General features: G+C 45.7%; 1 protein-coding gene across 2 annotated transcripts in view; it reads right to left on the minus strand.

The window, feature by feature from the left end:
- Positions 1 to 1,216: 1,216 nt before the first annotated feature.
- LOC138250026 (lysozyme g-like) overlaps positions 1,217 to 25,373 on the minus strand; it is a 144,999-nt gene continuing 120,842 nt past the window's right edge. For both annotated transcript variants that reach the window (XM_069204383.1, XM_069204382.1), the window contains exons 3-6: positions 23,376 to 23,474; positions 11,092 to 11,288; positions 10,837 to 10,975; positions 1,217 to 1,515 (exon numbers count right to left, since the gene is read on the minus strand). In XM_069204383.1, the coding sequence (XP_069060484.1) occupies positions 1,382 to 1,515; positions 10,837 to 10,975; positions 11,092 to 11,288; positions 23,376 to 23,474 (569 nt within the window). In that variant the 3' untranslated portion in view covers positions 1,217 to 1,381. The remainder of the gene's footprint in view (positions 1,516 to 10,836; positions 10,976 to 11,091; positions 11,289 to 23,375; positions 23,475 to 25,373) is intronic.

The raw sequence follows: 25,373 nt of genomic DNA on the forward strand, positions 1-25,373 counted from the left end.
TTATTTGAGGAACGATGTTATCAACCACAAATCATGCGGTCGTCTAACCAACTCATTTATTGACATTGAATGGTACCCAAGGTTTGAACCTTATCTAGACGTTATACCTGACATTCTTGGCAAAAGCCTATATGCTAGATTTCGCTTTGGGACTTTACCATTGAAGACCGTAGTGCGCAGATGGGATTCAAATGTGATTAATGATATCTGTACTGTGTGTGGTAACACTTCTGAATCAATGGTGCATTTTATGTTTTTTTGTCCTGCATACAAAGTTCCTAGGTCTAAGTGGATCCGTGATCTTTGCCGAGAAATGAGAATAAGGGAATGTGCACTAGCACTGAGGATTCTAAAAAGCGATACTACCAAAATGCTAATATATTCTGTTAGTAAATATTTATTGTCAGCATGGCGTATAAGGAACTTTTATATTAGTAAAACCGATGGACAAGTCTTTTCCGTTAAGTCAGCCAGTGGAGGGGATCTTTTTACTTAATAACATGATTTTAGGATTTGTATTTGTTTATTTTTTTAGGTGGTATTAGCATGTGGTTTTATGCTTTTGGGATGGAATTGTATTTTATATTTTTATTTATGATGATATTGATTATGTACTGCTTTGATGATCATTGATCGAATAAAGCTTCTGTTGACAACACCAAAGGTAGAATATTTTGACAATGCACAAATCAAGTTTGCGCATACCCTTTTTGAATCTGTAAAAATTACCTCAAATTATTTCAATATATTTATTACATTTGCTGTATACTCAGAGTTTCTCTTTGTAAGCATGACTACCATAACGAATGAGTTATTGTACAAAGGCAAGGAAGCTGAACAAATTATGCGAATATTTCAGAAACCTCAAGGACACTATTCCTGTTTTGGCTCCACAGTAGGTCCGCATAATTTTGGAAAATGTTGTTTTTTAAAACTTCTTTTTCGATTGCTGTTCAAAAGGTGCTAAAAGTTTTTAACATCCCCTTGTAAGTCACTGGGTGGAATAACTGTCTGGGAGACCATGCATGTTAGTGAATCTTTGCCTAGGAGCAGTATTTGCTACTCCAAAAGCCTCATGAAGAAGAAACATTGAGGTCAGGTTGCAAGTGATATTTCCATGCATTTCCGAGGATGTTAACTTTTCCTCTAATCATTTTTTTAAAATACCTTTTCAACAAATCAGAAAGTATTCAGTTTCCCTTGCTCACAACACCAGTAACGAAGATATAATATTTATTTATTGAGGGTGTTAATGATCAAAGATCACACTGTGTGGTATGATTGATATAATGTTGGCTATTAAAATAATTTCCGAGAATCATATTTTGCAACACATTTTCATGAGAAGCACGTTTATATTGTAGAGTTTTGCATATCCCTTTTAATATCCCTTTTCCCTGTAATATTGGGCTCGGGCAACCACATCACTCGAATAGTCTTTTCCAGTAGTGCGGCTATCCACTTCTTTGTAGCTCCTGACGTTTCCAGGACCAGCATTATATGCAGCAATGGCACCTGTGTCCAAAAAATGAGAAAACATGAAAGTGAGCTCAATGCATTTTCTGGGAATTTGTTAATATCTAGACTGAACCATTCAAAAAATGAACAATACACAAGAGTAGAGTATTATGGTCCATATTTATACTTTTTTAGCGCCGCATTAGCGCTGCTTTTTGACGCAAAAGTGGCGCAAACTTACAAAATACAATTGTATTTTGTAAGTTTGCGCCGCTTTTGCGTCAAAAAATGACGTAAATGCGGCGCAAAAAAAGTGTAAGTATGGGCCTATATATCATACATGCTGTAGGTTGTTGGTTGAGAGAGACTTTTGTTCTATTGCTGAGATAAGTTTGTCTCACTAGGACTATACAGAAAAACGTCAATTGATAGCTTCATGATACTGGCTTTTAGGGTGCCTGTGTGTGGGGACAGGAAATGTGCTGCTGCAGTGCAGAGCAGAAATTTGCATTCTAGGGCAGACGTGTATCTCGTATTCCGCCGACCGTTTTACAAGTTCCTTAGAATGTAATGGAACTTGGAGTACAGCGGACGGGATATCCGTCACATTTGTGACGGAATATCCCATCCCCCGAGGTGGTAATCAGGCTCACATCCATATAACATGCTTTTACAAGTTTAAAACTGCATCGATTTGCATTTTTTTCAGTGGTCAGATTTAATAACGGGGCCCACTTTTGTTTTGGTGCCTGGGCCTGTTTTCTGTCCGAGTTGGGCACTGTTCCTAAGTTTTGGAAGGTTCTACAGTGTTCACTGCAGAGAGGAAAGGTAATGCATTTGGTCTGTAGCTCTTTACTGTACTCACAGAGTACACAAAAATGGACCCTAGGTGCAGTCAGAGCAAACCCAGAGGCTGGTGTGAGTCAAAGAGTTAAGTATGTTACGGGTGCAGCCTTGCAGCTTTTTTTTTTACCAGACTGACCTGTATTTTTAAGTCCAGGCCAGTAAAAATATCTGGAAAAGAAGCCAAATCCGGTATTTTTTACTCCTGAAACATAAACCTAAAACTGCAATCTCATAAAGATATCAGTTAAAAAGGATTGGACAACCGTTTAATTCGTCCCTAATAGAGACTAGAGCAAACTGAAGAATGATTTACATGTTACCAAAGAATCCTGACAATTTTACCGGGATTCTTTTTCGCTTACCAGACCGTGGCTATTCCAGAATAGCAAATGTAAACAAATGGCAGGTATTATCGTCTAAGAACGGTGGGATCCCGCCTGGCTAAAGCAGTTGTGAGCCTCAAATTCTCTGAGGTGAGGAGTTGAAGACTGGCTAGCGGGGAGCAGGATGACTTCGCATCACAGGACAAGACTAGCTGCAGATGGGGACAAAATACACTACCTGAGGACATCAGTTGAGGGGTGTCGGCCGTGTGTGAGACTGTGGTGAACATTTGCTATGCTTTTTTGCCACAGCAAAAAGTAATGCAAAGGGAGGCACAGTGGTGCAAAGTCTGGAAAGGAGTTTTACTTTACAGCACTGGAAAGAATCCATTTTATTGACCTAAATAGCATTTTACATTGATTTGCACCACTTTACATCAATGGGTCAGGGGTCCGGCTTGGGCATCACAGCATAAGCACCTACGGCTTTTGACATAAAGCCCGATATTCTAAGATAGCCAGACCGGGCTTTACGTAAAAAAAGATAACACCTCGGTGAGGTAGGTGCAACTCTGAAGAAATTTTTTTTTTTCTGTTTTTTTTGGGTTTTTTTAAGAACTCTTTCTGTTAGTACAATGCTTGTCATACAGTTGGTACAACAAATACCAACGCATTACCATGTCAAGATCACCGCAAAACAGGTAGTATAGTACAATCACTGCAGAGATGGTTCAATACAAACTGCCACCTTTCAGGCCTGAAACATAGCTTACAGACAAGTCTTCAGAGAGCACCACAGAAGCATCTTCACCTCCATCCCTCTTCTGTCCCCCCATCACTCTCCACCCCGAAAAGCACTCCAAGCTTCCCAAACTTTCTCACACTTTTTTGGGTACCCCTACTTTCATACATCACTTGTTCTGCTGTTTGACACCAGTCTAAACCCACTTCCCATTCTACGACATGTGTTGGTGGTGCAGGGGTAGGTTTTTCACAGAATTGTGAAACATTATGTTTTGCCACTCCTGCTGCTAGCGTCACCCATATTATCGGGTATTTGGGCCATGACTCCTCACCCCATATCAGAAGAAGCAGCCATTTAGGATCTAAGGGAATGGGCTGCCCCAAGACCTGAGAGATCGTATAGGTCATATCCCGCCAATACATCTGAATCACTGGGCACCCCCATGGGATGTGGAAGAATGATCCCTCCTGTCCACAGCCTCTAAGACAGAGTCCCTTAGTGGCCTGACCTATTTTATGGAAGAGGGTCCTGGAGTAGTATGATCTATGCAGGATTCCAAATTGGACTAGTCAAAATCGAGTTTGGGTGGCTATTTTCCTTGGACTCTGCAACGCTTCTGTCCAGTCATCCTCATTAAGGTCACCCAGGTCTCAGGACCAGGCCCCCCTCAAGGACACCAACAGATCTGAGGAGTTATTTACTAGCTTCTTAGAGATCAGTGAAATAGCATTATCAGGTATGGGCTCTGTGAGTAGCCTATCCTCCAGAGGAGTGGCTTCTTGCATTTGTTCACCCTCTCTGGTGTGGCATTGAAGTGCATATCTGAGCCAGAGATTCTTGTATCTTTCGGGCTCTGCCAGCTCAAATTCCTGTTGGAGAACTTTATAGTGTATGAAGGACTGACCTGCCCAGACATCTCCCATGTGTGCAATGCCAATTAGCTCCCACTTAGAGAAGCCCGTGAAGTCACCCACTTCTTTCAGTAAATTGCTAACACAGAGAGGTGTCATCTCTGTAAGTTTATTTTGCCAGCCCAGAAAACCCGAGACTTCTCTCCACATCCGAACCACAGTATGAGTGTGTATTGGTAAAATCAGTTTGAGTTGTCGGCGATACTGTGCCTTCATGTAGCCCCTCTTACCCATGAGAGCTCTGTCCACTCTGTATGCCAGTTCTACCCGGTTGCTACAGACCCAATCATTTACCACTACCAATTGTGAGGCCCAGTAGTATTTAAGGGTGTCTGGAACTACAATCCCTCTGTCATATACCCTCCTTTGGAGTTTGCATATGGCAAAGGGTGAGCTATTTCTATTCCATAACAACAGATGGATTGCACAGTCTATTCGTTGGTATAACACCAGCGGGATCATGAAGGGAGTATTCTGAAGTATGTAGATTAGGCATGGAAGTGACATCATTTTGTATAAAGTTGGGCTACCCATCAAGGATAGGGGCAGTGTTCTCTAAAGTTCAGCTTCTCTTTGTAGCCTGTCAATCTGCAAGAGCAAGTTTTGGCTTAAAAAGTTCTGTGGGTCTCAGGTGACATGAATCCCTAGGTATCTGAAACTCTCGGTCACCAGGGGTGTTGCACATCATGCGGCATGCGCGGGGGACCACCCAACAATGCAAGATTAGGTATTTGAACCAAAAGATTCAAGTGCCTGAGTGGTCTCCAAAAACCTCAAATATTTGTAGGATTCTATTGATGGAGAGAGTTGGCTAGATACAACAAGACATCAACTGCATATAGGAAGATGCACTCCTCCTAATCCCCTCCTGTGTTTACTCCTCGCACCAACGGATCTTGTCGAACCCAAAGGTTCCAGCGCTAGTGCAAATATCATGGGGGATAGAGGACAGCCCTACTGCATCTCCCTAGGTAGGGCAAAGACACAGGATACCGCGCCGTTTACCTTCACTCGCGCTAATGGGCTTTGGATCAGAAGTCTTACCCAGCTTCATAATTTAGGGCCTAGCCCAGTCTTATCAGTGTGGCGAAGATGTAATTCCATTCTATACTGTTAAAGGCCATTTTTATTGTGCCTAAGGCCATCACTACTGCTGCTTCTGGGTGTGAGGGATCAAACTTATGTAGCACACCATGGAGGTAGTATATATTAGAATAAGTGCTCCAATGCAGCATGAAGCCTGATTGAGCAGGATGTATCGCATAAGTAATTACTGTTCATAGTCTACACACAAGAGCCTTTGCTAGGACTTTAGTTTCTACATTGAGTAGGTAAATTGGTCTATAGGACCTGTAATCAGTAGGCAATTTACCTTCTCTATGTATAAATATTGTCATAGCTAGCCATTGGTCTTCTGGGAGGGATCCCCTTTCTCATGCAGCATTATACATATCTAATATGTGTGCAGCAACCTTGTCTATCATTCCTTTAAAAAATTCAATCGGTAGGCCATTTGGCCCTACCGCCTTTCCTGACTGGAGGTCTCAGATAGCCAATGCAATCTCCGACACTTGCAGATCCTCCTCTAGCTTCTCTCTCACTTCCCCTGTCAACGTCTGGAAGCTGATATCTCTGAGGAACTCAGCACAGTCCTCTCCTGTCATTGTTGCTTTAGACACAGAAATGTTCTCATAGTAGGGTGCAAAGGTCTCCATTATGTCTTCTCTATTCTCATGAAGCCTGCCACAGTCATCAGTCACCTCTAGGGCCCAGGATCACCCTTTGTCTCTCTTCTCAAGCCAGGTCACCCACATCATATAATTGGTGATGTGTAGCTATGTCAAAGCTAAGTGCCTTCTCTTCTGTCAGGGCACGTTGATCACATTTTCGAAGTCGCAGGACGTGACGGATTTCTCCCTTAACTTCAGACGCCAACTGGTCTTCGAGTTTTATGATGTCACTTTCTATAGCCTCACATATCAGGGTGGTTTCTTTCTTTTGCCATCCAATCAGGGACTGAGCTTGCCCCTTTGTAACTTCCTGAAGGCCTCCCAAAGGATACAGGCCGATGAGACAATCTCTTTGTTTACCTTAACATAAGTGCCTTCCCACCCCATAGTTTGTCACTCATTTGTTTATCTCTGCCACGGGTCTAGTCTGGAGGCCAATATGTAGTGGCAGGTCAAGATAGCAACTGGACCTCAACCAGAGAGTGGTCTGAGATCCCCCTGGGTCATAGTGTGGCCATCCGGAATGCATCAGTGTAGATAAGGTGGGTGAAGACATTGCCAATACGGGAATAGCTGTTATGGACTGCAGAAAATGATTGTCACTTATGTGGATTATGTAAGTGTCTAAGGTCAACCAGGCCAATAGCCTCCATGAAGGACCACCCTCCCTGTCCTGGGAAGTCCCCCTCGCTGTGTCAGATTCTGACTCTATCACTGTGTTTGTGTCTCCCCCTAGTACAAGCACTTCAGGGGACAGTTCCAACAGAAGCTCACCAATATCGGGGAGGGTCTGGGCATGGAGTCTTGGCGGAATATGCAGAGAGGAAATATTAAAGAGAGTACCCTCCCATGTGGCAGACAGGACCACATACATGCCAAGGGGGTAGTGCCAGGTACAATGGAGGGTAAGCGGGATCACTTTTTTAGCTAATACACCCGTCCCCCTTGAATCAGTGGTGTAACCTGCATGTGCGAGTAGGGCAGAGCCAAACCTATCTAATGCCCTACAAGTCGTACCTTGAAGGTGCATCTCTTGAAGCATTATAAGGTCTGGGGCATGTTTACGCAGGTACTGAAGGACTAACATTCACTTTACTTTGCCCCCCAGGCCATTCACATTTGAAGTCCATATAGTCAGTTTTTGCAGCGTATGTGGTACCATTTATGAAGGTAGAGAAAAACAATGGGCGCCATATTCCATCGGACGATCCCTAGGGGTGCTACACTTCTCTGTAATCCCGCCCATATTGTAATCATTCTTTGTGAACCAGTGGACAAGCAAATTAAACAATGTCAAAACAATATAGAAACATACTTGCAGAGAGTCTATCGCCCAAGGAACATCAACCTACGTGGGTGGGGCAGAGCTACCGTGCCATCATATATCAGGATAGAAATTGTAAGCATCATGTCCCCGTTAGATCAAGTCGAAAGCCTTGCTAACCCAGAAGCAAAAAGTACACTGACTGTCCCAACTGCGGCCTCCCCACCCACTGTTCATAGGAATATCAAAGAAAGGGCTCACATGCAACTTCCAAGGTGTTGAGAAGTCCCCCCTGTCTGGACTTCCTGGGACACCAAGAACCCCACACCTCTATTGTTTAGGGAAGGGTTGTGCTACTGACAAGGTTGAGGACTGCAGCCAGTTCTACTGTCTCTCGGAACTGATGAGTAGTATCTCAAGAGTTCACTGGGGAGGTGCTGTGTATTTGAGTATCCCAAGAGAAAGGATTGCTGCTGTACCGGTGCCTCCTGTGGATGCGTGCCATGTTGGGCTTACCCACTCGTTAACCCTCCATCCAGTCCCACGCTTCCCCCAGTGTGGTGAAGTAACAGGTTTTGCCCTCCGCGACCACTCGCAACCTTGCCGGGTATAACATCATATATTTAACTCTTTGGCTCAAAGGGCCTTTTGTACCTCGTCAAAGTTATGTCGCTGTCTTTGAACTTGCAATGTAAAGTCAGGAAACCATTGGATTATTGCATTTTCAAACTAGAGGTCTTCTTGAGTATGTGTTCTCTGTAAAATTGCATCTCTGTCCCTATAGTTAAATATCCTGGCTATGATCATCCAGGGAGGCGCATCTGGCTGCAGTGGGGGTTGCAACGTCCTGTGTGCCCTCTCGATGGAGAAAAATTTTGAAAGTCTTTTTTGGCAGAGGGAATTTAGGATTAGATCTTCCAGAAAAAGGTCAGTGCTGGGTCCTTCCGCCCCCCTCCCCTCGAGAACTCCCACCACTCTAATGTTGTAGCAGTAGGCCCTTCCTGCTTGATCTTACAGCTTTGAGGCAATTTCTGCATTCTTTTTCAACAGGGATTTAACTTGATATTCAAGTCTTTTAGTGGTAGAATGCAGGCCATTTATCTGAGTTTCTGCCACCGTGACCTTATCGGATATTTTATGGATGTTTTGCCATAGGAGGTTCACATCTACTGTGACTGCGTCCAATTTAGGCTCAATTGTTCCTCTTAAGTCTTGGATCACCGCCATTATTTCTTGCAGTGTGGGTTTGGCCGAAAGCCGTACGTCAGGTAATTTGTTGCTCCCCAACTTCCCCATTGCCCCACCAGGTGCAGCCATCATAACTATGTATTTATCCAGGTCGTCTGTCTGCATGGACTGCGGATCCCTGTTCCAGACCATAATGCCTCTGAGTTTTCTGGCACTTTCACACCTCTGGCCGTGCTCTGACTTGTGCTGGGTGGGGGCGGTACAGGTATCATAGTGAGGGTAGGGCCCCTCCAGGTTCATCTCTCCGCGATGAGTCTCTTTGGCCACAGCCACCATGTTGAAGAGGTGCTGCTTCACGTCAGACCGCTCCCTTCTCCCTAGGCTGGTCTGAGAAGACACAATAGCAGCCAAGGGGGAAGGCCCAGGGAGACAAGGATGCAATTGGGCCCTCACTAAATAGAGTTCTACAGGATGATAGGGCAGATGTCAGGGGATTATAGGTTCGCAACTAGAGAGCTCCTCTAGTCTGTCGCCATTATCATCGGCAGACGGCCATGCCCCTTGAAGAAATGTTTTTAGTTCTCCAAACATTTCACACATTGCATCTGTGCAGCACTGTACAGAGCACTTCAACACATCCAATGTGTGTAAAAGTTTAAAAGTTGTCTCGACACAGGATTTTGTACTGCAAAGGACATTTTTTGGTACGAAAACTAAGTTAGACATTATGCCCACACATTTTCATCATGGTGTAAAGGTGTGCGCATGGTGTTAGCCTGCGCCAGTGCAGAGGAAGTCAGCAGCATTACGCCATTTTTTGGAAATAAGGCTTTCTCACTGTTGCACAAGGCACTAACTTTGGTTGGTGTGCGAAACATTTCAAAATCTGCCCTTGTATGCAAATGGCCTGCATGCCAGGGAAGATCTGGGAGGTCTAAATGGTTGGAGGCTAGTAGGTCCTTAGTTTTTGCCTAGTCAAAAGCGGCCTCTGTAAACATAAGCCCGGGTAAATTGTTGTGAGACAAATAAATTCTAATGCCCCCCTCCCACAACAAACGAGGGCTGTCTAAGAAATGCAATATATGAAACTAAAACTTAAAATACTACTGTAGGTTAAGCTACACAGATGGAATACAGTGAACTCGGTATGCCTGAGAGGAAGCAAAGGACCCAAAGGAAGTAAGATTAGCAAATTAGAGGTGAAAAATCTCAAAGGCTGGAAGAAGTTGGCAGGTCTGCACAACATGGTTTTTTTGAGTTCGTGAAATTCGTGAATGACAATTTTGGGAACTTTATACAAAGTGTGTAAAATTCAAAAATTTTTGTGGCAGTGACATTTTGCACAATTTTAGTTCAAAGAGTAAAGTGCGTCTCGAGGTATCCGTTACTCATCAAACCAGTCCCCAAATGGAATACAGCAAAATGTTACATAATTGTGTGTAGTTTTTGTGAAATAACATTTCATAATTTTGTACAAGCCTCCAAGAGACACAATATGAAAATATTGGTAAATACCTCCTGACCTAAAGAAGATACTGTTCATTAATCCTTTGAAAACTGAGATTGCCATCCAATGATTGACATAGTGTATATTTGTGAAATAAAGTGGCCGTAATCTCTTTTTTTCTGCAGTACAGCTTTCTATCATGGTTTTTTTTGTAAAGTGTCCAAGGACACAGCCTGAGTAGCAACAAAAGTCGATGGACTGCGGAAAGTTGTACCATTATACCTCAGTCGAGTTTTTCTGGGCGACCTTTTTTCCCCATCTGATTCAACATCTGCAATCCCACTAAAGGTGCTTCAAGTATTTTTGTTTGCAAGGGCTCACCAGCAAAATATACATCTCTGCTGCACAAGAGGGTGCACCCGAAGTGAACAAAAAGCTGATGATGCCTAATTGAGAAGCAACCACACCAAGGCCCAAATTTATACTTTTTTGAGCCGCATTTGCGTCACTTTTTGATGCAAAAGCCGCGCAAATGTACAAAACACAATTATGGCCCTGATTTATACTTTTTTTTGCGGCGCGTTAGCGTAACGGTTTGACGCAAAAGTGGAGCAAACTTACAAAATACAATTACATTTTGTAAGTTTACGCCGCTTTTGGGTCAAAAAATGACGCTAATGCGGTGCAAAATAAGTATAAATATGGGCCTAAATGCGCTGTAACCACTCACTGCCTCAGGAGCTGGAGAAAGGGCCTCACAACATGCAATACCTTTCATACTGGAGAGCTGGTGTGGAAATTACTCCCTAGGAAATACAAATCTCATGAAAGTCCTCACTGCTAGAAGCCAGAGATAGGTTGTGGATCTGGAGTGAGGCTGAAGGTGAGCAGTGGTAAAGCAAGACCTCATAAACTGATACATACCTTTCAACTGCTGCTCCACAGACCACTTTGGAAACTTCTTCTTGATTGCCTTAACCATGCTGACCAGAATCTCTGTACCCTGGGTAATGTGTTCTTGACTGTTCCAATCACCTATGACCTTGTGGTAACGTTTGTCAACCTAAAATACAAAGCAACATTGGTACGATGTTTCTCCACAACCAATTTAGGCAAGGACTAAATAGTCAACAAGGGTTACATATTGGATCCCCTGTCAGTGAGACTTTGATTTCGAACCTGCATCAACCCAAATCCATTTCGTCCATCACCCCATCCATTCTTCAGGGCAGAGCCTCCACGGGTTTCGCGAGATATGATTGCGCCTAAGAGAGCAGGTTCCACGCACAGCTTCTTGCCAACCGCCATAATCTTTGCTTTGTACTTGTTTATTTTTCCAAGGTCAGTTGCTGCCATTTGACGGGATGCACGAACCCCTGTGGTGAAGAAAATAAATCAGTAAAGATCATTGGCATTTTTGTTTGATCATTGACATTTTCCCGAGTTAAATATCCAGAGCCCAAGAGCAGGAGCATGAAAAAATGCAACACTCAGTTACCCCATGGTAGTAACTGTGCTAGCATTCGCTAACCGGCTTATGGCTGTATGATTGGGTATGGAGGAAAGGAGTGAAAGGAGGTTACTTCGAGGTGAGTCCTTCCACTGTCATTCCCATCACCAGCAGTGGCATATTAGGGGATGTTTCCTGGCTGCTTTCTGCTAACATCAGCCACTTTCTTTGGAAATCTTCCTACCTGCTCCCTCCTACTGACAACTTCTTCCATAGAAACTCCCCATGTCTTCTTCCTTTTGGCAGCAGCTACTCTCTGGGGACGTTTCCTACCTTATTTAGGCCGCCATCCGCTTCACATAGGGGCGTTACTTTTCGAGTCCCATTTCTTCACATATGCTTTCCATCTGGAGCATTTCAGTAGGGGGAATTCCATTCCAGGCACCTCACATTTGCAGCTCTTCACTGCGGAAATCTCTCTGACTGCCACCTCTCACTGTTAGATTCCGAACAGGTTGAATCCACCTGCCTGCTCTCTACTAGTACAGCCCACTGGAGGCAGAATTTACAGCCTGTCTCACTTCTATGGGCAGCTCACAGTGGGCTACTGCCTGGCACTCATCACCCCAGCAGCTACTACCTCTGGAATGTCCACTGTGATCCATGGCTTCAGAGGACGTAGGAGTAGTGAAGCACAGAAGGTGGGGGCTCGCTGAGTCCTATTCACCCTTTTTTATTTCCCCTTATTCAATGTCCAACGTCTCACTAGTGAATATGAGGCTGCCCTGGGTTTAGTGAAGGCACAGGGTGTAGGAACTTTGACCCATTGTCCCTCCCCTCCTCCCTCAGCAGCCTCCTATTTGCTGATCAAGAGCTAATGCAGGAGGGGCAAAATATGTGAGCTTTTCCTACCTGTAGCAGTTGGAAGAAATAAGAAAAAAAGGAAGCAGTGGTAAGGGGTCTGAGCTTCCAAGCAGGTGAGTGAAGCCACACTTCCCACCACAGCATATTCACGGGCTCCTTGTGTCTTTCGTCCTGGTCAACGTGCAAAGATGCAGTCCAGATATTAGGGGTGGGTGTAGTTCAAATAATCTGCAGTACAGCTTAATTACATGGAATATCTGCAGAATTATGATAGATTTCATGTAATTATGCCAGAAAAGTAATTCAGCTTTTAGCGCTATTTTCTTGCAGCACAAATACCCCATTGCGCCCAAAATGAACGTAAGGATGCATTTTGTGCGACAAATAGCGATCACTGTAACAGAACACAAATAGCACCCTGATTTCCCCCCAATTTACTCCCAGCAATTAGCAATAATTTCTTGGGGCAAAATTCACCCTTGTGTCCGCATAAAATTTGACTAAATGCAAACATGAACAGCAGTGTGAGCAGTTGCTCGTTAAATTAATTATTTCTGTGCTTATTTTCACCCCCAAATTATTCTTAATTATGCGAGCTGGAGTAATTGCGTAATTATTGGTAATTCCGTATCAAAGAGTAACAAGGAATTGCAAAGATTACTCTGATTATTCCTGCATAATTACAATTACTCCCAGTCCTACCAGGCATACTAAAGTGCTGAGATGGGGAAACAAAGAAAATGGAGGGGGCATGAAGCATCAGGGCCATTAATTTTACACTTTACCCAGTCCTATTTTACCCTGCAGCAACAGATTAGAGGTGGTGCAGGTAAATTCGGCTATCCCCTCTCCCCAGTGCAGGTCAGATTTACCCACTTTGCCTTCAGCACTTTTTTGGTTGCTGCAGGGGCATAACCTGGTCAGTAATATTGGTGGGGTGCGAGCTTCAGATTTCCCAACAATCATGCTGGCACATAATGTTAACATATGGTATATGACAAGCAGGGTGCCCACAGTGGCTTAATGGGCATTGGAAAATGAGATGAATGCGTATTGGCAGTGGTACTAAGTGAGAGAAAACACATTATATTGTGAAATAACAAAAACATTTTAAGTCTTTCCAAAAAGAGAGAAGGAATGTGTGTGTGCGTTTTTGTCTGTGGGTAAAGATTCCTGGTGTAATACGACATCATACCCGACTGAAAGCAACTGTCCCCACCTATGTATCACAAAATACATTTATTTGAGGGGTCTAACCCCCAAACCACCCTTCTGAAGCTACGCCCCTGGGTTACTGGTGTCTGGCCAACTTTTCCCACTGCACCAGCAACCCTGTGCAACTGGGTCACCCACTTCCCACCAGGGCAGCGGGCCATGACCTGAAGCTATAGCAGTCCGAATGAAGAGTGAACACCTCAAGCTTGAGTTACTAAAAGACCTAGGGCCATATGTACGAACACTTTTTCCCATAGACACAGAATGGGTAAAAACCTTTGCTACATCTCGCCCCTAATGTGGGCTAAAGGGCTGGTTAGCGGCCCTCAGAGCTACAGCCACAGAAAGCGCTCTTGAGGACTAATACTTTCAAGCATTAGCTGGCACAGTTAAGAATCACTTACAGGGTTCTTATTGGCTCTATGTGTGGTAACAATACTATCGTTCTTTCATACACAGGAAGCATTGTACAATAATTTCATTGTTTTATTATAGTTAGAGATGACATTTCCTGTCCAAGTGCATCTTGCATTGAAGGTGCACCCTTAATCTAACGCATATATGATTTTATTCGTTGTGCCTCCCTATAGAGCTAAACTACACCGCGTTTGTGATGTAGTGGAGGATGATAGACACTTCCATGCTGGCTAATTGTTAGTCCACTGAGATGTTTAACCTAGCCAGGCAGCATCTTGCTTCCACGAAATTACAGAAGGGAGGCATGCAAGCATAAAGGAACATGTTGATGGAAATGTTTTTTATGTCTTTATCTGGGACATGAATAGTTATAATGAAGTGTATACATTTGGGCATTCTGCAATGTGTACATTTTATGTTTTATTATTGTATGGCTCCATTGCAAAGCTGAATCAATAAACTTGACTTGATAAGGGCCTAATGTGATGTGGAACACCTTCATTACCTGGCTTTTTTTAGTCAAATGAATGTTGCCTGATGGAACTTGTAGTTTTGCTTTTAACTTTGCAAAAACTCAGAAATTGCAACATGCAAAGTACCTCTGTAAAAAATGTCAGGACTGGCTAAAGATGCCACTCATGAAATGGAAACACTAGTGTAGGAAACTGGGCTTCTTTGCACATGCCCCCCCCACACTTTTTACCCCCTTTTAGAACTATTAGATGTTGATTTGTTTACTCTGACAGTGCACGGAGGCCTGCTAAACAGACCTCAATGCCCATGCTCTTTCCTTAAAAACAAGGAATGTTTCTCTTTTTTTAAAAGATACAGTCCCAATCAGGCAGTTCAGTGGCTGGAACAGCTAAAACAACCCCAGGATGATTCAGAACACTCAAGGACAGAATTGGCTCTTTATATTTCCAGCCTATTTTTGTTGCATCTTTTTCTTTGCTAGGGGCAGACAGGCACTATTATTGAAGATGTCAGGCGAGGTATTCTCAGGCGGCTGATCCTGAACCAAAAGAGGTGGACTGGGGAAAGTGGACAAATCAGCAAGTCTCCATTGGGTCTGGGGGGGCTAACTCCCCTGATGAAACCAGTTGAGGAGCCAGCAGGGATCCCGGTCCACCCTCTAACTCTAATGAGAGACTACACTTAGCCAGGTTGATCTCCTTTGAAATAACACCGACCGCCTGGGCCAGAAAAAAGTCTAGGGCGGTGCTATTTGAGGCCCTAGGGGCAGAATCTTTTGCACCCGACATCTTCTGTTTTCCCATTAAAAATTTACTAGGCCTCTGGGCCCCTAAATATCCGAAGAAAAGAGCTTGTACAGGTTCTCAGTTCACAGTCAGCATAAGAAAAATCCAGTAGGCTGCAAGATCCAGGACAAATTAAAAATGGCAATTGGTTACCTAGCACAGCTTCAATACAGGCACAATAGTCATTGGGTGGGGGCCCGGACTGGATTCTTTCAAGCGATGGTGGGCGAAGGCAGGCACAGTCTTGGCCCGGGCACCTGCCCGTGTGTGCCCAGCACCATGGGAGCCCTTCGCAACTTTGTAGATGCTGCGCCTCCAGGAGCGCTCAGATTCTGTAGAAGCATGCTGGGAGATGAAGTCCAAACACTGTCCAAACACTGGGAATGCCCCAAGGCAAGCCTCACTTTCCCGCGCCACAGGAGCCCTTACCAGCTTTGTAGATTCAGCATCTCCAGGTGTGCTCAGAGTCCGAAAGACAGAGGACTTGGAAGATGAAATCCAAACACTGTCCAAACACTGTGAGTGTCCCCAGGCAAACCTCACTCCCTTGCACCATGGGAGCCCTTCACCGCTTTGTAGATGCCACGCTGTAGGAGGCTGGCCTGGTTTGTAGTGAGTACCAAGAGGTACTTACACTCTGCACCAGGTCCAGGTATCCCTTATTAGTGTAGAAGAGGTGTCTAGCAGCTTTGGCTGATAGAAAAGGGTAGCTTAGCAGAGCAGCTTAGGCTGAACTAGGAGACATGCAAAGCTCCCACTATACCACTGGTGTCATAGGCACAATATCATAAGAAAACACAATACACAGATATACTAAAAATAAAGGTACTTTATTTTTATGACAATATGCCAAAAGTATCTCAGTGAGTACCCTCAGTATGAGGATAGCAAATATACACAAGATATATGTACACAATACCAAAAATATGCAGTAATAGCAATAGAAAGCAATGCAAGTAATGTACAGTCACAATAGATTGCAATGAGAGCACATAGGTATGGGGGCAACACAAACCATATACTCCAAAAGTGGAATGCGAACCACGAATGGACCCCAAACCTATGTGAGCTTGTAGAGGGTCGCTGGGACTGTAAGAAAACAGTGAGGGTTAGAAAAATAGCCCAGCCCAAGACCCTGAAAAGTAGGTGTAAAGTGCACCTAAGTTCCCCAAAGAGCACAGAAGTCATGATAGGGGAATTCTGCAAGGAAGACCAACACCAGCAATGCAACAATGATGGATTTCCGGATGAGAGTACCTGTGGAACAAGGGGACCAAGTCCAAGAGTCACGACAAAGTCGACATTGGGCAGATGCCCAGGAAATGCCAGCTGAGAGTGCAAAGAAGCTGCCACCGGATGGTAGAAGCTATGGATTCTGCAAGAACGAAGAGGACTAGCAACTTCCCCTTTGGAGGATGGATGTCCTACGTTGTGAAGAAGATTGCAGAGGTGTTCCTGCGCAGAAAGACCGCAAACAAGCCTTGCTAGCTGCAAGGGTCGCGGTTAGGGTTTTTGGATGCTGCTATGGCCCAGGAGGGACCAGGATGTCGCCAACTGCGTGAGGAGACAGAGGGGGCACCCAGCAAGACAATCAGCCCTCTCAGAAGCAGGCAGAACCCGCAGAAGTGCCAGAACAGGCACTACGAAGAAGAGGGAACTGGAGCTCACCCGAAGTCACAAAAGAAGGTCCCACGACGCCGAAGGACAACTCAGGAGGTCGTGCACTGCAGGTTAGAGTGTCGGGGACCCAGGCTTGGCTGTGCACAAAGGAAATCCTGGAAGAGTGCACAGGAGCCGGAGCAGCTGCAAATCACGCAGTACCCAGCAATGCAGTCTAGCGTGGTGAGGCAAGGACTTACCTCCACCAAACTTGGACTGAAGAGTCACTGGACTGTGGGAGTCACTTGGACAGAGTTGCTGAGTTCCAGGGACCACGCTTGTTGTGCTGAGAGGGGACCCAGAGGACCAGTGATGCAGTCTTTTGGTGCCTGCGGTTGCAGGGGGAAGATTCCGTCGACCCACAGGAGAGTTCTTCGGAGCTTCTAGTGCAGAGAGGAGGCAGACTACCCCCACAGCATGCACCAGCAGGAAAACAGTCGAGAAGGCGGCCGGATCAGCGATACAAGGTTGTAGTAGTCGTCTTTGCTACTTTGTTGCGGTTTTGCAGGCGTCCAGAGCAGTGAGCGGTCGATTCCTTGGCAGAAGGTGAAGAGAGAGATGCAGAGGAACTCTGATGAGCTCTTGCATTCGTTATCTAAAGAATTCCCCAAAGCAGAGACCCTAAATAGCCAGAAAAGGAGGTTTGGCTACCTAGGAAGGAGGACAGGCTAGCAACACAGGTAAGAGCCTATCAGAAGGAGTCTCTGACGTCACCTGCTGGCACTGGCCACTCAGAGCAGTCCAGTGTGCCAGCAGCACCTCTGTTTCCAAGATGGCAGAGGTCTGGAGCATACTGGAGGAGCTCTGGGCACCTCCCAGGGGAGGTGCAGGTCAGGGGAGTGGTCACTCCCCTTTCCTTTGTCCAGTTTCGCGCCAGAGCAGGGCTGGGGGATCCCTGAACCGGTGTAGACTGGCTTATGAAGAGATGGGCACCATCTGTGCCCAGCAAAGCATTTCCAGAGGCTGGGGGAGGCTACTCCTCCCCAGCCCTGACACCTTTTTCCAAAGGGAGAGGGTGTAACACCCTCTCTCTGAGGAAGTCCTTTGTTCTGCATCCTGGGCCAAGCCTGGCTGGACCCCAGGAGGGCAGAAACCTGTCTGTGGGGTTTGGCAGCAGCAGCAGCTGCAGTGAAACCCCGGGAAAGGTAGTTTGGCAGTACCCGGGTCTGTGCTAGAGACTCGGGGGATCATGGAATTGTCTCCCCAATGCCAGAAAGGCATTGGGGTGACAGTTCCAGGATCTTAGACATGTTACATGGCCATGTTCGGAGTTACCATTGGGACGCTGTACATAGGTAGTGACCTATGTACAGTGCACGCGTGTAATGGTGTCCCCGCACTCACAAAGTCCGGGGAATTTGCCCTGAACAATGTGGGGGCACCTTGGCTAGTGCCAGGGTGCCCACACACTAAGTAACTTAGCACCCAACCTTTACCAGGTAAAGGTTAGACATATAGGCGACTTATAAGTTACTTAAGTGCAGTGGTAAATGGCTGTGAAATAACGTGGACGTTATTTCACTCAGGCTGCAGTGGCAGGCCTGTGTAAGAATTGTCAAAGCTCCCTATGGGTGGCAAAAGAAATGCTGCAGCCCATAGGGATCTCCTGGAACCCCAATACCCTGGGTACCTCAGTACCATATACTAGGGAATTATAAGGGTGTTCCAGTATGCAAATGTGAATTGGTGAAATTGGTCACTAGCCTGTTAGTGACAATTTGGAAAGCAAAGAGAGAGCATAACCACTGAGGTTCTGGTTAGCAGAGCCTCAGTGAGACAGTTAGTCATCACACAGGGAACACATACAGGGCACACTTATGAGCACTGGGGCCCTGGCTGGCAGGGTCCCAGTGACACATACAACTAAAACAACATATATACAGAGAAATGTGGGGGTAACATGGCAGGCAAGATGGTACTTTCCTACACACGCCTCCAGGCATGCTCAGATTCGGTAAGGCAGGTGACCTGGGAGGTGAAGTCCAAACACTGTGAATGCTCACACTCAAGCCACACTCCCCCATAAGGTATGTCTAATTGTTACAGTTGGCACAGGACTTTAGCTCCCCTGTGCATCCCTGGTAATGGTACCACTGGGACCTAGGAAATTGGTACTAAAGAGAGTCGCTAAGGTCGGCAGTATATCTTATGCCACCTTAAGGGACTCACACACAAATTTCAAACAGCCTGCCATTGCAGGCTGCGTGTCAGGGTGCAAACCCTGAGTGAAAACACGACCTGGCACACTCAATGTGTGCCATGCCAAAGTCACTGCTTTCATTATATGTAAGTCACCAATACAGAAGGCTTTGGGAGCCATAAAGCAGGGTGCATTAAAATACATGTGAGAACATGTCTGCATAGGCAGATGTGCCCCTGTGATGTCTGACTCCATTACTAGATATTCTAAGTGAGCAGGCAGCCATCCTAAAGCATGTACTGGACACTGGTGAATCAGCTAAATGATAGCTGCATGGAAATAGTGGTGTTTGATATCAAACACCTCGTCTTAATAAATCCATACTGATGCTAGCATTGTATTAATTATGACACGCATCCAGAGGGCATCTCAGAGGTACCCCTGAAACCTACTAGCCCTCTGGTGTGCTGGCTGACTGGTATTGACCAGCCTGCCACCACAGATGAGTTTCTGATGCCGGGGCAGGAGGTGTTATTACCTCCGCCAACAGGTTGGTATGCGACCCCAGCTTTCCCCAGACCTGGAAGACGTAACCCCCCCCCGCCCTAAGGCCCATTTGGCACCTGGACAGGCGGGAAAATTAGCTGTGCAGGAGACGTTTTGCACTGCCAGGCTGGATACCCCTCTAGGGTGGAGCAGCCTAAAATGAAAATGCAGTTAGAAATTTCACCAACTGTGTGTGGTTCAATTAGGAATTTAGGGACAGGGTGATGCCCACTCCCAAAGGATGTGGTCATCTGTGGGGTGTAGTAACCCCAGAGGTGAGAAGCCATTGGCAACTAACCTTCACTCCCCTTAACAACCCTAAATGTGTATTTAGGGGGCCCCCCTATTACCAGGACTTGAGATTCAATGGGCAAAGGGAAGTAATGGACGAAGAAGAGTGCTGACCAGAGAACAGAGGACCAACAGCTGACTTTAGGCCAACCCTGCCAGCCTGCCTACTTCTCCGGACAATTGTGGAAGAAACGACTTGTCCTGTCGCCATGCAGACTCCAAGAAACCCGGAGAGCTGCTAGGGCTTTGCCAATTGCCAGAGAATCTCCTTTGCAGTAGAGGAGCTACTTCCTTGCAGCCACAGGCACCAAAGAAGCAAGGTCAAGTTCACCATCCTGCTGCTTACGGGGGCTACCAATGCAGCAGCTTCCCAGGAAGAGGTCACTGTGCTCCTACAGGTCAGATCTGTCCTCCCTCCAAGTGAAGGGAATGCCAGGACAGATCGGAGCTGCACAGCACCAACACCTGGGGTACCAGACCCCTTGCAGCAGCCAAGGCTTGTTGTGCCAGTCTGGGCACCAACACTGAGGAAAGCCAACCTGCACATTGAGGGACTTTAACGGCAGTGAGACCCACATCAAGAGTGGCCCAGCTGATTTTCCTACCCCCCAAGACAAAGAGTGGGTCCCCAACTGCCACCACCCGATATCTCAAAGTGCCTCTGCACCTGCGCCCCACAGCCTCAGTTTGAGGGTGGTGACGGTGCACATGTAGTCCTGAGACCCACAAGAGCTGAGCCCATCCTTGGGTCTGGCCAGAATGGACTTCCGGTTGCCACCTGCAGCCTCTTTCTGCAGGCCCCCCTCCAACTGCACATGGATCCAGCGTGCAAACCTGATGCCAAAACACACCACTGTACCCGAGCCCCCCAGCCTAAGGAGAAGTTGACCAATGGTGTCTCTATGTGCCCGAGCATCTCAATGGTCGAGCCCCTCTGTGGGTTCCCCTGGACTGGCCACCAGTCCCTGCTTGCAACCTCTTTCTAATGTGACTGATCGCCAATGAAGTGAATGTAACACTCAACGCCGTAACACACCTCTGCACCTGAAAGCCCCAAAGCCCCTCAACATGACTTGGTGTGGCCTTGGACTTTGTCCCCCACTCACCTCAAGTCCCACAGAACAGTCCTGTAAGTCGCTGACAAGTGCCCAAATACAATATATGTTTTCCCCATAGGATAACATTACTGCTCCAGAAATTGCAGTGTCAACTTTTGAAACATATAAAAATTAATATCTCGAAAAGTTATTTCCCGATTCTAATGACCTTGGTGCATTCGCTGCCTTGTATTACTCTGCCCCAGGGAGGCATTCCATGGATGGATCATATGTGTTCCCACACATCCACCCATGGATTTTGGCACATTGCCAGATTTACAAACACTGGTGAACCTGGAAATGAACCAAAATGCGACGCCTTCCCTGTGGAGTCGGTATGAGAAGTTTTTTATTTCTCCTTCTTTTTCCTCTTTCTACAAGTGCTCCATTCTGCAGCACACATAGAAAGAGGAACATGCCTCAAATTATTGTTTTTGTTCAGGGAGGTGTCTGTTCTTGCACAAAAACAATCCTGCATGCAACGCGGGCACCCTTGCACCATGGCACAAGGGTGCCTGCATTGGCGCTAGGCAGCCAAAAGTGCTCCAGTGCAAGGAGAAACCAGGAATGGGTAATATCTTGATAGATATGGCGCAGTCCTATCCTCTCCCATTCACGAAGCGCAGCAAGGTGTCTTGCTACGTTTCATGAAAAAAATTATAAATATGTCCCTAACTGTTTTAGAGTAGTGGAAATCCAGGATTTTCAAGTCACCTTAAAAAAACACTTTGGGTCAGCAGCTGTTGCCTTTACAGTAGGTTCACCTGATGCCACCGGGGCGTCACCTTAGACATTCCATCATCCTTCAAGGAATGCTGCTGCTCAGCTGCTTTGCTTTTCTCCTGCTTATAACCTTACATTTAGACTTTGCACATCTTCTTTGCTTTTCTCCTACCTAGAACCTTACAATTGGGCTTTGCACGCCTGTATTGCTTTGCTCCTGCATAGAACCTTACATCTGCTCTCTTCACACCAACCTTGTGTTGCTCCCTTCTAGAACCTTATATTTGAGCATTGGATACATTCCTTGCTTAGCTCCTGCATAGAAATTGCATCCGGACTTCGCACCCCTGTTTTGTTTTGCTCCCAACTAGAACTTTGCATCTGGTCTTTGGACCCCTTGCTTTGCTTTGCTCCTGCCTAGAACCTTAAATCTGGACTTTGCATGCCTGCTGTGCTTTGCTCCTGCATAAAACATTACGTCTGTGCTTTGCACACCTGCATTGTTTTGCTCTTTCCTAGAACTCTACATCTGAGCTTTTGAACACCTGCCTTGCTTTGTTTCTGCCTAGAGCTTAGAACCTTACATCTGGACCTTACTCGACTGCTTAGAGTTGCTTCTTCCTAGGTATGTACATCTGGACTTTGCACACCTGCCTCACTTTGTTCCTTCCTAGAACTTTACCTCTGGGCTTTGCACTTCTGCCTTGTGTTGCTCCTCCTACAAGTTTAAATTTTCACTTTGCACACCTTCCTCATTTTACTCGTGCCTGGAGCCTCACATCCTGGGGTCTGCTCAGCGGTTTTTGACCAAAAACCTGCTTGGCCATTGCCTTCTCCCAGAACTTCCTGGTGGTATTTCGCATATGCAATAGGAACAAACATTCAAGGCTGATTATGCACATCACTGGCTCCCACGTCTAGCTCCAGGTTAGTGCTTTATATGTTTCATGTGACTCTTTGGTACTTGATCGTACAGGTGATTGTGCATACTTGAGATGAAAGGATCTGGTTATTGAAATGCCATTTCAAGCATTTCAGGACTATGGGGCATATTTATGGAAAAGTGGTGCATATTTCATGCTGCACCACTTTTCTAGCGCCCCATTATGTCCCCCTAACAACACCATGTGTGCGACGTATTTACAATACAGCGCACCATGGCGGTTGTGTACATATTAGCATCATAATTTATGGCACTAATGTGGTGCTTTGCTGGATTTGCTAATGCAGCAAAGTACAGGGAGACCCATTGTTTTCAATGGGAGCGTCTTCTTAACACCTTAGGCAGGCGTTAATAATGATACTAAAATGGAGCAGTAAAATGTAGTCCATTTCACTGCACCATTTTTCTGGGCCTCCCTGGGTGGGAACGCCGCCTTGCATACATTATTCCTGGCACAGGCATAATGTGGCCCAAGGTTTTACAAGGTGGCACAATGCTTGCATTCCACCACTTTGTAAATATGGTGTGTGGGAAATGCCACCTTAACGCCACATTTGCATAAAATAAATTATACAAATGTGACGCAAGGTGGTGCTAGGGGCCTCATAAATATGCCCATTTTTTGTGGTGTAAGGTTCTCTGTGCAAACTGTGAAGGTGATTTATACAGCAGGCAAAGTTGTCTGTAGTGATTTAAAAAAATGATTTTAAAGATTTATGCTAGATCTGTTAAATACATAGTCGGACGAATTTAGTGACTACTTTATAACCCTGGCAGATGTGCAGACTAAAAGGATTTGCAAAGGAGGTAAAACACGTGTTTGTTGGTTTATGCTCTTCGGGAATTAAATGGTACCTACCACAATACTTCAGCCTGTCTTGCTTTGCGGTTGCACAACTAGCCCCACTTGTGTCAATCTTCTTGACATCTCCATAGCAGCCGGCTCCAGTGGAGAGACCTAGAGGCAGGAAAAGAGAAAAAGTTGCCTAACTCAGGTGGTCCGCAAAATTCTAGCTTTTCGATTGATCATGAGGTGTCGTATATTTACCCTCCGTGGACTTGCCAAGGGTCAGATTATAGCAATGGATTTACACACTGAAATGCCATCATTTCGGTGAAATTTCCTTGTGAGCAAACCGCATTTGCAAAATTAAAATCCTGATTCCTGATTGTGTGAATCTACAACTGGGAGTTGCTTTCACAAGTCATATTTTTGCACCTCTTACTTGTACATAGATGCTTATAAACAGTTCAGGTGTGCCTCTGGACAATGCCGTTTTGTATCCGATCAAACATTGCACCCTTGAGTAAGAGTTGTACCTGTATTATGTCCCAAGGGAAGGTTGACCCGGTATATCCCTCATGTTTTCCCTTATGGGCACCTGCCAAGTCATCAGGTTAATAAAAGGCTGAAGGCACAGAGTCGTGCAGGCTCTCAAACTGGACAACCAACCTATCTCCGTGCCTGTTTATAAAACACTCCTCCCACACACGCCCTACATAGGGATGGACAATGGCACTGAATGATAGTTTTCTGATTGGCTCTCCTGCCACACAGAAGAACCTAAAGAACGCAGACATTTCAGGAAGTGAAACCAAAATGCAAGTGAGGAGCGTAAGGCCCGGTGCTTGAACCATGTGACTGAGACCTGCTCAGTCCTCATTTAGTGGAGCAAGAAGATAATGCAACTAGATACACAGAAACTCTGACCAAGACAACTGTAGGAGGCTGGACTGGCTTGTAGTGAGTACCAAGGGGTACTTGCACCTTGCACCAGGCCCAGTTATCCCTTATTAGTGTATAGGGTGTCTAGCAGCTTAGGCTGATAGATAATGGTAGCTTAGCAGAGCAGCTTAGGCTGAACTAGGAGACGTGTGAAGCTACTACAGTACCACTTAGTGTCATATGCACAATATCATAAGAAAACACAATACACAGTTATACTAAAAATAAAGGTACTTTATTTTTATGACAATATGCCAAAGTATCTTAGAGTGTACCCTCAGTGAGAGGATAGGAAATATACACAAGATATATATACACAATAGCAAAAATATGCAGTATAGTCTTAGAAAACAGTGCAAACAAGGTATAGGTACAATAGGATGCAATGGGGAAACATAGGGATAGGGGCAACACAAACCATATACTCCAAAAGTGGAATGCGAACCACGAATGGACCCCAAACCTATGTGACCTTGTAGAGGGTCGCTGGGACTATTAGAAAATAGTGAGAGTTAGAAAAATAACCCTCCCCAAGACCCTGAAAAGTGAGTGCAAAGTGCACTAAAGTTCCCCTAAGGACAAAGAAGTCGTGTTAGAGGAATAATGCAGGAAAGACACAAACCAGCAATGCAACAACTGTGGATTTCCAATCTAGGGTACCTGTGGAACAAGGGGACCAAGCCCAAAAGTCACAAGCAAGTCGGAGATGGGCAGATGCCCAGGAAATGCCAGCTGCGGGTGCAAAGAAGCTTCTACTGGACAGAAGAAGCTGAGGTTTCTGCAGGAACGAAAAGGGCTAGAGACTTCCCCTTTGGTGGGCGGATCCCACTCGCCATGGAGAGTCGTGCAAAAGTGTTTTCCCGCCGAAAGAACGCCAACAAGCCTTGCTAGCTGCAAATTGTGTGGATAGCGTTTTTGGACGCTGCTGAGGCCCAGGAGGGACCAGGAGGTCGCAAATTGGACCAGCAGAGAGAAGAGACGTCGAGCAAGACAAGGAGCCCTCCCTGAAGCAGGTAGCACCCGGAGAAGTGCCAGAAACAGGCACTAAGAGGATGCGTGAAACAGTGCTCGCTGAAGTTGCACAAAGGAGTCCCACGTCGCCGGAGACCAACTTAGAAAGTCGTGCAATGC

Source organism: Pleurodeles waltl, chromosome 8 (assembly GCF_031143425.1).
Source record: "Pleurodeles waltl isolate 20211129_DDA chromosome 8, aPleWal1.hap1.20221129, whole genome shotgun sequence".
In the NCBI taxonomy this organism is placed as follows: domain Eukaryota; kingdom Metazoa; phylum Chordata; class Amphibia; order Caudata; family Salamandridae; genus Pleurodeles; species Pleurodeles waltl.